The sequence below is a fragment of the Phyllopteryx taeniolatus genome, chromosome 5 (genome assembly GCF_024500385.1).
Source record: "Phyllopteryx taeniolatus isolate TA_2022b chromosome 5, UOR_Ptae_1.2, whole genome shotgun sequence".
In the NCBI taxonomy this organism is placed as follows: domain Eukaryota; kingdom Metazoa; phylum Chordata; class Actinopteri; order Syngnathiformes; family Syngnathidae; genus Phyllopteryx; species Phyllopteryx taeniolatus.
The window spans coordinates 25943075-25956225 of NC_084506.1; the positions used below are offsets into that span (position 1 = coordinate 25943075).

The 13151-nt window shown below is 40.7% G+C and overlaps 2 protein-coding genes across 5 annotated transcripts in view; both read right to left on the reverse strand.

Annotated features, from left to right (window-relative positions):
* ano2a (anoctamin 2a) overlaps window positions 1-9963 on the reverse strand; it is a 35253-nt gene extending 25290 nt beyond the window's left edge. For 2 of the 3 annotated variants that reach the window (XM_061774186.1, XM_061774184.1), the window contains exons 1-3: window positions 9531-9963; window positions 3481-3656; window positions 2501-2812 (exon numbers count right to left, since the gene is read on the reverse strand). In XM_061774186.1, the coding sequence (XP_061630170.1) occupies window positions 2501-2812; window positions 3481-3633 (465 nt within the window). In that variant the 5' untranslated portion in view covers window positions 3634-3656; window positions 9531-9963. Of the gene's footprint in view, window positions 1-2500; window positions 2813-3480; window positions 3684-9530 lie in introns of all 3 variants that reach the window. The other variant, XM_061774185.1, reaches the window with a different exon arrangement.
* A 718-nt stretch (window positions 9964-10681) lies between these two features.
* Window positions 10682-13151, reverse strand: part of vwf (von Willebrand factor) — a 38482-nt gene continuing 36012 nt past the window's right edge. For both annotated transcript variants that reach the window (XM_061774195.1, XM_061774194.1), the window contains 5 exons: window positions 13026-13124; window positions 12563-12691; window positions 12431-12470; window positions 11079-11176; window positions 10682-10988 (listed from right to left, as the gene is read on the reverse strand). In XM_061774195.1, coding sequence (XP_061630179.1) covers window positions 10803-10988; window positions 11079-11176; window positions 12431-12470; window positions 12563-12691; window positions 13026-13124 — 552 coding nt within the window. In that variant the 3' untranslated portion in view covers window positions 10682-10802. The remainder of the gene's footprint in view (window positions 10989-11078; window positions 11177-12430; window positions 12471-12562; window positions 12692-13025; window positions 13125-13151) is intronic.

A 13151-nucleotide genomic window follows, 5' to 3' on the forward strand; every position in this document is an offset into this window, starting at 1 on the left:
GAGGCTACCCGTATTTCCAGGTTGTGCCGCTGTTGTTTACTCGGGCGCTCGTCGTGTACCGAGGTGGCGGTGCCGGACATGCCTCCACCACCACGGTCCTCCCCCGTAGGCTGGCGAGAGAGCGCTCTGAGTGGCCACGGCGACACCTGTCCCCCGTGGCTTCTCACAGCGAGAGAGTGCACTCTCACCGCCGACGACCTAATGTAGAGGACCGAGGTGGCATGTGGGTGTGGCTCGGGTAAGGCGAGTGGCGTATAAAACATTGTGAAGCACAATATACCAAGCGTTGGATTGTTGGCCCACTAAAAGAGAACATGAGGTGAGAGTGGACGTGTGGGTGACATAAGAGAGGGGGCTATTTGGAGCTTGTCAAATGCTCCCATTCACTTGAATTGAACTGGCCGTCGCTGGCGGCAATGAATGCAAGCTTCACAATTTCATCCACCAGTTACTTGAAATATTACAAATATAGACATGTGTATTGTTGTAAAACACAACATAGCCACTGACATAAGATTAAAGTTCAGTCAGGTCAAACCAACATTACTTGAGACAGAAATAATGGGTGCTAACTTACTGTAATTAAATAACTTTATTGCAATGAAATTACTTTAACAAATACTGTTAATGACATGCCAACTCTAACTTTCTCACTGTCCCTGCTGGCTATATGGACGGGTGTTGTCCAGAGTTTGTATCAGCGTCCATTTGGTTGTGCGTTTCCTTTTCCGTGCTGTGTTGCTTGAACGCTGCATGCTCCTCCTTGTGTATAGTCTTCAGGTGCCTGAACAAATTTGTTGTGTTGAAGCATTTAGATGACGTTCCCCCACGAGGTACTTCAGTTTTGCACAGATTGCAAATGGAGTGCTGCCTGTCTGAGACACCGTAAAGAAATGTCCCACACCGCCAACATGTTCTTTCAATGACAAGATTGAAAAAAAACTTTAATGGCCGTCAGATATTTACAGTACTACGTCACAAGACACGTGACAACGCTAAAAATAAACTAGATTTTGGATTCATACACCACCACAACCCGGAGTACCGTAATTTTTCGTCTATAATGCGCATTTTCCCCCCAAAAAATTGTCAAAAGTCAATAGTGCGCATTATACGTAGGTATCAGGGAAAAATAAAAAAAAACCTTTAACATTTTATTAATGTATGCTACCATCTAGTGATGAGAAAGGTGTACACTTTCATTCCAATATGCCACCGCCACCTAGAAGTTATGAAAAAGGTATACACTTTCATTCTAATATTCCACCGCCACCTAGAAGTTATGAAAAAGGTGTAGCCTACACTTTCCAATATGACAGCGGTACGTATGACTGCAAAATGCAAACTCCACACAGGTGAGGCCGGATTTGAACCTGGGTCTTCAGAACTGCCAGGCAGATGTGCTAACCAGTCGGTCATCGTGCAGTATATAACATATACATATTAATTAAATATAAATATATATAATAAATATATATTTACTTTGTTGGTAAAATGACTCAAAACTCAAAGTGTAGGACTTGACTCGGGACTTTCATGTCTCGACTTGAGACTTGATTCTGGACTTGCCTGTCTCGACTTGGGACTTGATTCAGGACTTGAGGCCAAAGACTTGAGACATACTTGTGACTTGCAAAGCAATGACTTGGTCCCACCTCTGACGATAAGCCTTCAAATTTCCATAATATCAATCCATCCATCTATCCATTTTCTGTACCGCTGATCCTCACTAGGGTCGCGGGGGGGCTGGAGCCTATCCCAGCTATCTTCAGGCGAGAGGCGGAGTACACCCTGAACTGGTCACCAAGCCAATTACAGATTTCCATAATATGTCGACTTGAAATGAAATGTTGGCCCAATATATTTCAAATAATACTATGACACGTGTTCTTCAAAAAAATTATGCAAAATCTTAGAAAAGTGCAGGGCAGATGAGCAGGTCAAAACAACTTACAGTACGAGCCTGTTCTCAGCTACACTCTGACTTATCCTTAACCTGTTTGGCAGCCATCCAGTCACAGGATTTTTTGTTCGCTTCACTTAAGCGTGACCGATAAATGTCTGTCATTAAAAAAATAATAAGAAGAAAATAAAATAAAATAAAATGAAAAAAATCAAGCGGCAATAAGCAGGCCCCAATACCCTCTTCTGCATGGCAAATCCTCGAAATGATTGTCATGAGGTTTGACGCCATGTTCGCAAACAATATAGCTTTGTGATTTGGCATTGTCCATCTTAGGATACCTGCTTTATGTTGATCGGTTGAAAAAAAATAAATAAATAAAAGTGTTGGAGGCTAATTTCTTTCTAACATTCCATGGGGCGCTATTGAGTGAGTTCTGTTGAGTCGTGTTCAGTGCCCCTAAAATACATAAGTTTTTACCAAGATACACGTGCCTGCAAAAACTGGGGAATATATGGCATGTTACCCTCCCCCCAAGGAATAATAATAAATGCAGGAATTACAATTAGCTTGAAAGCTTCTTAAGACCATACACACCTCTTTATCGCGTTCTAACTGCAGGCCGGCATCGAGCAGGCCGGTTTCAAACTCCTCCCTTATGAGAGCCTTTTCCTCCTCAGACAGCGTTGACTCCTCTGCATCTCCCGAAGTAGTTCCTCCTCCTGCCTCTCCGGACTCCGGGTCCATTTCCCATAAGCCCGGTATAGGGATGGGAATGCTGCCGTTGGATGCGATGGAGAGGCGTCCCTTGGATACATGCCTTTTTTTGTATTTGTAGCACAGCACATAATCCACCTTCCTCTTGCCATCAGCGAAAAAGAGCCCTGGGCCGAGGTCGATGCCGGACTCCTACAAAGAAAACAGTGAACACAATGCATGAGCTCAGTGGTGGAGCGAAGGAGCACAGCAATACAGAGCAGGTGTGGGCAAAGTATGGTTCTTTAATCCGGCCCACCAAGCATTTACATTTCAAGAGTCTTAAAAGATTTGTTCCATTATTTTTCTGAAAAAATTGGTTGTGTTTTGTGTTTATTTTTCCCATCAAATGGTTAATTAATTAAATTAAAAATAATTTGTAAAATAAACCATTTCACATTAAAATTGAGCATGTTTTGCTTGTTTAATCAATTTATCTCATTAAATAATTAGTTAATTGTAAATATAAAAATAGTAAATTACACAATTTTACATAATACTGTATGTTGAAGAAAGTCATTTTTCATATCCCATTAAATAATCAATGTATTGTCAATAAAATGAAAAACATGAAAGCAAACCATTTTACATATTTTATTTGATTAAATATTGGTTAATTAATTATAATTACCTTATAAATGACAACATTTAAAAATTAAAACATTTAAATTCCCCAAAATAATTTTACATTCAAATTTTTACTTTCTTTTTTGTACTTCATCTACGAATGACTTGGCTCATCTGTCCCTTTTAAAAATCAAACGTGGCCCTTGGGGGAAAACATCCCCACCCCGATATACAGTAGAGAGACTGGTCAGTACCTGAGGAGGAGGCTGGTCGTTGTCAGGGAGGCCAACAGCGGGGGGGCCTCCGTTGGTGGCGTCGAGCCCAAGCCCGGAAAGCGAGTGGGCCAACGAGACGAGCTTTGCAGAGTGAACGGACGACGACTCACTCATTGCTGTGACGACGGACATGCGGCCTTTTTCGTTTCATCCCTCTGATGGCACATGGGATTGGAGAGAAACTTCAGAACAGTGTCAACATTTTAGAAACCACTCTCAGTATAATGCAAAGCAGTTAAAACCACAGACATATTATATATATATATATATATATATATGTCGATAGCTTTATGACGGTGCCAATCAAAACTGGACCGTATTATTTTCCCTCTATAGATTTTTTCGTCATTAGAATGTTCAGGTATAGCTGATTTTGCACCCAGTGACTGTATTATGACTTTAAAGGATGCAAAGTGATGAAAAGAGAGAAAACCTTTCATTCTTTTCCGTTTTCATACGGTGGCCTAAATTTGAGCTACAGGTTCACTATGAATACAATTTTTTTTAAAGGGTCATAGTGCTTAACGTCTCACTACTATGAATGAAACAACCAATTCACTACTAAGGACGTCCATTTCTATGCCTTTCTGTGACTTCCAATCTCTCTGTTTCAACCTGCTGATGACATTCCGTGACACTCAAAGCTCAGCGATTACTTCCACCTGAGCACTTCCTCTTTGAGGCCGAGCATTGGTGAGGCACTTTTGATCAATTGTTCGGTGTTGTCTTGGTCTCATGATGTCAAAATGTAAACAGCATGACAAGGAGGACTGTTTAAATACAAATTATATTTTCAACCAATAAATGTATTGGTGTATTAATGGAGCAAATAAGTACTGACGGTTGGACATGTGCATTCAAATGTTTAAAGAAGGTCAACTAAAGTTTAACTGTAAAGATTATAGTACATTTTCAGTTCATCTTGAACTTTCACCCCAAAGCCCAATACCCCTGACCATTTTGTGAGTAAATATTAGACCATCTTTCATGAAAATTGAGAAGAGCCCATGCAGCATCATGAAGTGCTTTAATGCAAACACGTTCGGTGAGCTCTCGACCTTTGACATTTTGAACATGGAATTTCAGCGAATTCCCCTTAAAATTCAAGGTGTACAACATTAAACCACTAAAATGTATTTTCCTATTTAGGAATGCAAGTTAACATAACATTTGACATCCTCATCAAGAAATAATAAAAACAGTAAACAACGTAAAACAGTACCCATAGTAATCTGAAACTCGGATTAATAACATTCATGGATGCCGATAATTAAAGATGCAAGCAGCGATGAACGGGCCCTGACACCTCCATTTTTCATGACAAATCCTCAAAATGATCATCCAACTTTGACGCCATACTCCTCCCACAATCGATGGCGTAGGCAAAAAGCAATTTAGTTTAGCCTATCTGTCTAGAATACCTGCTTCCAATTGGGACAAATTCACTCATTGGAGTTTGTCAAGGACCAGCTCTGGAATTCATCTAAGATGGCTGCTACAAACCAAATTGTTCGACTGCCTGTTCAATTTTGGGCATGGGTGCATCCTGTTATGATTGACTCAACCAATTTTGCGTATATCAGTGAAACTGATGTCATGGATAATTGTTTTTGGAGTGTCCTTATTCATGGCAAATCCCCCAAATCATCATAAAACTTTTGATGCCATGCTCCATCCACATTAAATGGTGTTGGCAAAAAGGCTTGGTAATTTATTCCAATGTATTTCATTGTAGGGCTAATGTGGCCAAATTCCTTAGTAGGAGTTCAATGTGCCCAAAATTGAAGCCCAAAGCAAAATTGACAACTTCCTGTTCAATTACTATGTTTCCTTGAGACTTTTTCATGCATCTTGATATGATAGACGTCCGCCCAATATGGTGTTGAACTGTCAAACTGGTTGCAGGAGGCACTGCTCAGTGAATTTTGAGAGTAGTATATACAGGACCTCTAAAATACAAACATTTTTATCAGGATACACACATTCTGTGTCAGCTATTAGGGTCCATTTAGAAATGTTGTTGCCCAGAGCTGTGAGCTTGATTTGACTTTCCAGTATCATGTCACGTTTTAAGTGACGGATCAAGAATTAAAGCCAAAGTTAAGCTATCCCTACGCTTTTTTGCCCCAATTGAAGATGTAGGATCAGATTAAGCTCTGAGTGAGTGGGTGCCGTTTGCAACAATCTACTGGGTTAATTTGGTCACTGGGCTTCATTCGTTTGGGATTTGAAATGATTTTTTTCAGAGGCTTAAGATACTGTAGGTATGAACGGTAACATCATGCCTTGAAAAAGATGTCCAACAATAACATTAGCAGAGTGCTAATGCTAGTGCTAACACAACACGATGGGTCCTAGCTAGTCCATATGAAGAAAAAGTTGTTAAAGGGACAGTAAGGAAATACAAATTCAGAGGCTAAAGCTAATGAATGTACTGTATGTATGGAAACATCATGTCTTGAAATAACCATACGGACAATCCAACAACAACATTCGCGCAGATGCTCGTGCTAACACAATAAGTAGCTATGTTACTAAAATATTCAAAATACCTTTATACACAGACATCATTGGATAGAGGAGTGAGACGTGAATAACATGAGCCCTAGTTTGTACAAATCGGAATAGGATTGAATGTGTCCGCTCGAGCCATCTAAGCATCTCATTTTGATGAACAAACTGAGAGCAAGCAAATCATCAGAATTACTTTAGAACATTAATGAATCACCACCATATGCTATCGTCACCGAATCCTATTAATGTGTCATTTTCGACAACGAAACTGAGGAACATTTTCATCTTTGTCAGAACCACAGAAAAGCCCAACCGAATCGAAAAATTCAAAAACGAGGTGGTAAAGGGATTTCCCAACAACGTAATTTGAAAAGAACAAGTATTACCTTGTGCGAAACAATGAGAAAATGGGATTTGGGTGGACCGCCGCTAAATTCACGCACCGAATTTCCAGCACAAAAAAAAAGGAATAAAATGGCGGCCGTTTTTCTGGATTTAGTACCATACCGAAATAAGGTGTGTGTCCTGGCTCCATGTGGAGAAAATGTTGATAGAGTAGTAGGGAAATAGAGGTTTAAGCAAATTAATATACAGTATGTATGGTAACATCATGGTTTAAACTAATGATGGGCTTCCTGACTGGTCCACAAACTACAGCAGTATAAGATTCCTGGCAACCATGGCAAGGGCAGTTGCCATTTTCCTGTGGTGACAACGTTGCAGAAGCTGTTATGTGTGGGTACAATTATAACATACAGTTCATTAAGTCTCATTTCACACCATCTCAACAGGTGTTTACACTTAAGATGTGCCCACACAAGCTCACCTCCACTTAAACTAGTCGACTTCCATTGACGTATGGACACGCTAGCCACGTTAATCCCAGTTTACTCGCGTATTAGTAAACAGACAGCTAATATAAACTGAGAATATCAGGTTCAAAATGGATGTCGGAACCATTTTCTGTACCGCTTATCCTCACTAGGGTCCCGGGCGTGCTGGAGCCTATCCCAGCTATCTTCGGGCGAGAGGCGGGGTACACCCTGAACTGGTCGCCAGCCAATCACAGGACACACATAAACAAAAAAACATTTGCACTCACATTCACACCTACCTAGTCTTCAATCCACCTCACATGCATGTTTTTTTTTTTTTTTTTTTTTTTAGATGTGGGAGGAAACTGGAGTACCCGGAGAAAACCCAGGCAGACACAGAGAGAACATGCAAACATATACATGCATACAAGTTTCGAAATTGCTTTTAAAAAATGCAACATAGCAGGGGCACTTCCGATGAACTGCAATATAGTGGGGGAACACTGCATCTGTAACGGAAAAATATTAATTTCTATTCATTCTGAGGAAGTTGATTCTGGGGGAAATAAAAAAAATTAAAAAAGAGAACAACGAATAATAATATCTTTGTCATTTGCATATTTCTATCAGCAAAGAGGAATTTTTTTTTGTTTTTAAAAAAAATAAAAATCCAAAATTGGATTTTTGTAAAAAAAAAAGAAATTGGGGGATATTTCATCTTTAAACCATATTGCTCATCTCTACTTTATAGTTATGACAGTTACCAATATTTACCTGTGTGATTATCATGTGTCATCAAAGGGTTAGTAGGTTTGTTTCTGTTTGACTCGATATAGGATTAACTTATTTTTTTACACTTGTTATGACAGTTAATAATGCTAAAATATTGCCTGAATAGTTTTTGGAACATATGTCCATCATTCCCTATGGTAATATATCTAAACTATAAGGCACTTTCTGTTTGTGATTAGCATGTAACCCGTGCACACATTGTTATGTTGGAACAGGCCGCACAGCAGGGCACATGCACATGTCTGTCAGGCTTACAAGCTTGTAAGCTCTGCTGACAGCTCAACACAAATGCAGAAAGGTCAACAAATGCACCCTCATATGAAGAGGCAGAGGGTACCAGAGTAGCTCAGGGGTTTGATTATTAACGTCAGTCCAACAGATTAAACACTACTAATTTTAAACACTATCCATCCATCTTCTATACCACTTATCCTCACTATGGGCACAGGTGTGCTGGCACCTATCTCAGCTAACTTCAGGCGAGAGGCAGGGTACACTCTAAACTGTTTGCCAGCCAATCGCAGGGCACATATAAACAAACAACGCTTGGGACTCACATTCACTCCTACACATAATTTAGAGTCTTCAATTAACTTACCATGCATGTTTTTGCAATGTGGGAGGAAACCGGAGTACCCGGAGAAAACCCACGCAGGCACAGGGTGAAAATACAAACCCTGCACAGGGAGGCCTGATTTGAACTGTGAGGCAGATGTGCTTAAGAGTCGTCCACCGTGCCGCTTCTTAGCACTATAATAATAATAACTTTCTTATTAGGACTGCAACTAACATTAATTATAATAATCAATTAAGATGTCGATTTTTTTCGATTAATCAATGAATCTAATTAAAAACAAACATTTATAAATGTCCATCCCCTTTTTCGAAAACAGGATATTATTTCAAATTGACAGTGCAGAAATTGTACACACGTCAAATTATTATGATTCAGTTACTGGTTTGGTCCGTAACATGTCAGACACTTTGCAAAAATGTTAAGCATTGTTTTACGAAGTAAATGCAGATTGCAAATGCCTTTTTTAGATTAAACACAAAGATAATCAATCTGCTTTCATGAAGCACTACAGAAATCTGGGAATATTTACTGTTGATAGGGTGAAATTCTGAGGATTTGGACAATTTCAAGTGAAACCTCTCTAAACAATGAATTGATTATAAAAAATTGTTGTTGATTAATTTAAAAATTGATTAGTTGTCAATTAATCAATTCATTGCTGCACGTCTAATTCATATAACACCTATTAAAACAAAAAAAAAACAAGGTGCTTCACATTAAAACAGTCAATGAACATAATAAAACCATTGAACAATTTCAACAACCAGTAAAACAAAAGGTGAAATATCTAAATAGATAATAAAAATAAAATGCAAAACAGAATTAAACACCAGAATCTTTAAGAGAAGGCTGCATGGTAAAGGTCAGTCGGAAGAGATTTAAAAGCATTCACAAAAGGTTAGAAAATGCACCAGAATTTCACACTAGAGGTGATCGTTTTTTTTTAAAATATACATATATACATTTTTTTTTTTAATGGAAGCAATGATAATTAACAAATTGGAGATAGTGTGGAAATGGTGTGGAAATGTGCTTAATTCAACAGTTGTACGCATCCAGATGGTCAGATGGGGGCGGGGGAAGAAGCTTCGGCTCATCCACACGCACGCACGCACGCACGCACGCACAACAAAAAAATGTTTGTAGCCAATAAATAATTAACAGGGCAAACAAGTTGGGTGCCTAGTTTGTCCAATATACAAGCAGATAGAGGCCAAACGTTTGCGTAAAAGTGCGCACAATGGACAACCCAAGACGATAGAAGTGCTAAATAGTCAGATTTGTAGTGTTATTATTCCACAAACACACAAAAGAGACGACTGGATACTCACTTGTGCTCGTGGAGGATCAGCTGGCTGCCCCGTGGAGGTGGACGACCATGAGAATAAAGATGATTTCTAAGACGCGTGAGGTGCGCGTTGGCGCGGGCCTGAGATGGGACACAAAAATCCGCACACGCTCCCGATACCCACTGGGCTTAGCTCGGCGCGCGCACGCGAGACCGCTAATTCCCCCTGAGTCCCGGGGACATAGCGGGCATCTTGTTGGCTTGCAAACCAAACTCTACAAGAGGAAAAAGTCCGCGCAAAAGAAAAAAATAGTAACGTTTGACAGCCAGTTCTGCCTCCCTTTTACCTTCGCTCGCTACAGCTTTAAAGTTTACACAAACGTTTATAAGCCTTGACTTTACAATAAATTCAATTTAAACAACATTACATTTTGGCAGAAGTCCAAAATTTGTCTCATCACTTCAGGAAATTTCACCCAAGTTTGCATAATTGGGCAGTTTCTTCTTCGGTTGTCAAAACACGTTTTAATGAGAGCAAGCGCCACCCAGAGGATCATAGTGGAACCGCATAATCACTGTTGAAATGTACGACGTGTAGGTCGATTTTTGTTCTTTTTTTTTTTTTTTTACTTAAAAGGACACGTGTCTTATTTCCCACATTTTGTCTTAGTAAAACGACTGTGGCATACTTTAATCAAAATACACCAAGGCTCAAGAAACTGACATTTGTTGCCACGGTGAAATAAACTGGTTGTAGGTCACTGCTCCACAGCGCTCATCTTGTATCACATTCTGCTGGGCCAAGGCGAGCCCAGCGATCATTAGATTGACAATGGGCTGCATCTCGTCAGAACGTTCCTACCAGTGTTTGGCCTTCTCCTTGCTTAAACCAGCTGAAGCAGAGCCCAGAGTGTGGAAAACAAGCAAGCACCAAAGACAATTAAAAAAAAATAATAATAATAATTTGGGGAGGAGAATGCACACTTAACATAAAGTACATTGTTGGTTTTTAGGGCAGTGGTAAGCTGTGCATTTATTACCTGGGCCTTCAGTGGGGATTTAACAAACTTATTTCACCTCTTAATACAAAAATTATCCACCACGGCTTTATGGGTACCGTCCAAAACATTACTTTTGTAGTGTCGACATACATTGGACTTTTACAACTTGGGAATATATATGACGCACAAAACAGAAAGGGAAAAACTGACTGTCTTGTTTTATTATAAGTTGTGTGTTGTTTAATACGGGTACATTGGTCTTGGATATAGACAAGCAGGTCAACAAAAGTATAATAACTAGCTTCTGTTGCCTTCTAGGTGCATTGTTTGGACTGACAGTTGCATGCGGTGACAGACAGGACTGTGTGGTAGCCGCGGGTTCCGTTGGCACACAGGACGGGAACGCTGACGGGCTCTGTCTCCGTGGCGACGCAACACACACACTCCTGCTCCACCGCGGCCCTCTGCAGGGAGTACATGGACTTACTGCGACATTTACCCTGACAGACAGGGAGAAACAGAGAGATCATATGGTCAGACAGTTAGTTTTAGGACTTCATTGGTGTTTGATGAATCATCTGTTCCCTTACCTCGCAGTAGTGCAATTCAATCTGCTGCTCTGATTGGCAGTTGTCCACTTTGACATAGTTCAGTGTTCCCACCGTACTCCGACACTCTGACTCAGTACCTTCACATGAACATGTGCAAACACGCTTATTAAAAACAGACTTAAAACAAATCAAGTACAGTAGTGCCTTGAGATACAAGTGGTCCGACTTACGAGTTTGTCGTTTGGCCGACTTTTTGCTTTGACTAGTGAGCACAAACTTGAAATACAAGTGCTTCATGGTGGCAGTGAACTCAACTCACAATAAGCAAAGTGAACTAAAAAAAAAAAAAAAGGCTTCAAACTGTTTAATGCCACTCCCAGTTGAGGTTTACTGTCAAAGTAAAGATAAACCTAAGAGCACATGTATTTAAAACAACTGCATGGCTTAGATTTTAGTCCACTAGCTTAATGCTAAGGCATAATGGGAAACGTGTATATAGAACCCTTTAAGCAACCGATATTTGAACACAAACAGCGCAGCAACACAATTTAGGAAGTTATCAGAGTCATATATTCTTTCTCCTCCGGGAGGAGCTGAGACATATATACTATAGATTCTTTCCTGTACGGACGTCAATGTACAACAGTATATCCGTCTGCCTGTCTTACACTAGGGCGGCATGGTGTACGACTGGTTAGCACATCTGCCTCACAGTTCTGAGGACCCGGGTTCAATCCCCGGCCCCGCCTGTATGGAGTTTGCATGTTCTCCCCGTGCCTGCGTGGGTTTTTTTCCGGGTACTCCGCTATCCTCCCACATCCAAAACAGATGAATGGTAGGTTGATTGAAGACTCTAAAATGCCTGTAGGTGTGAATGTGAATGTGAGTGCGAATGGTTGTTTGTTTGTACGTGCCCTGCGATTGGCTGGCGACCAGTTCAGGGTGTACCCCGCCTCTCGCCCAGAGATAGCTGGGATAGGCTCCAGCACGCCTGCAACCCTAGTGAGGATAAGCGGTATGGAAAATGAATGAATGAATGTCTTTTACTGTGCCCAGAGGGCCAAGGGGGGCAGCAGCACAATGTCCATTCAATTGATGCAAAGTGTGACAAAACTGTTAAATTCCATTTAATTACATCATTCCTGTGTGTTTTTATAAAGTACAATATTATAGAGTGCTACATTCCTCATTAAAAAACAAAAAACAAAAAAAAACATTACAACATTTTGGTTTTTGGGGGGGAGGCTGGAACTGATTAATGGCATTTCAATTAATTTCAATGGGAAAAGATGATTTGCGATAGGAGCGATTTGAGTTACAAGCGTGGTCACGGGATGAATTAAACTCATATCTCAAGCCACCACCGTATCTAGTACTAGCAAGCTACTCACACATCTCACAGCATGTAGATCCAATCTGTTTCACAGTCCCCTGGGAACAAACAGGAGTTATGTCAATAAAAATGATGTCAAAGCTTGTGGATGAATGTGTATGGGCAGGTGGGTTGCGTGTGGCGTTCGTACCCCCTGTTCAAGGCATGATTGGCGGTTGAAAGGCGGGCAGGCAGTCGTTAGGATATTAAGGATCAGGTCTTCTTCGCTGTTGATGCCACAAGTGAATTGTTTGCAGCCTTCCTCCTTTGTGGTGTTCACCTGGAGGTCAAATAGTAAGTATGGTATAGCATGGGCGATTCTCGGATCAGAGGTTTAGGCATCGGTGCTAGGATTCATTTTAGAGGTGTTTGATCAGCACGCCCAACACGACTAGAAATACCTATTGCAGTCTGTAAGACATTCAATTGCACTTCGGCTTAAATATTATCACATGTACGTGACACAACAACTAATTTATCTGATTCCATTCCAGACAGAGGACAGTGGTACTGTCTGACTACCTGAACGTGTGGTGTGTGGTGTGTGTGTGTGTGTGTGCGTGTGTGGGTGCGTGCATGCATCCATGTGTGCACGTGTCTGTCTGTATGCATACCTGCACACTCATTTGCCTCCCATCGGGCATTCTGAAAAAGCATGTAGTGGGAACACAGCGACCACAACAAGTGCCTTCTTCTTTCTGTGCCGTGTATCCCTGTGGTGAGCACTACGTGTTAATTTA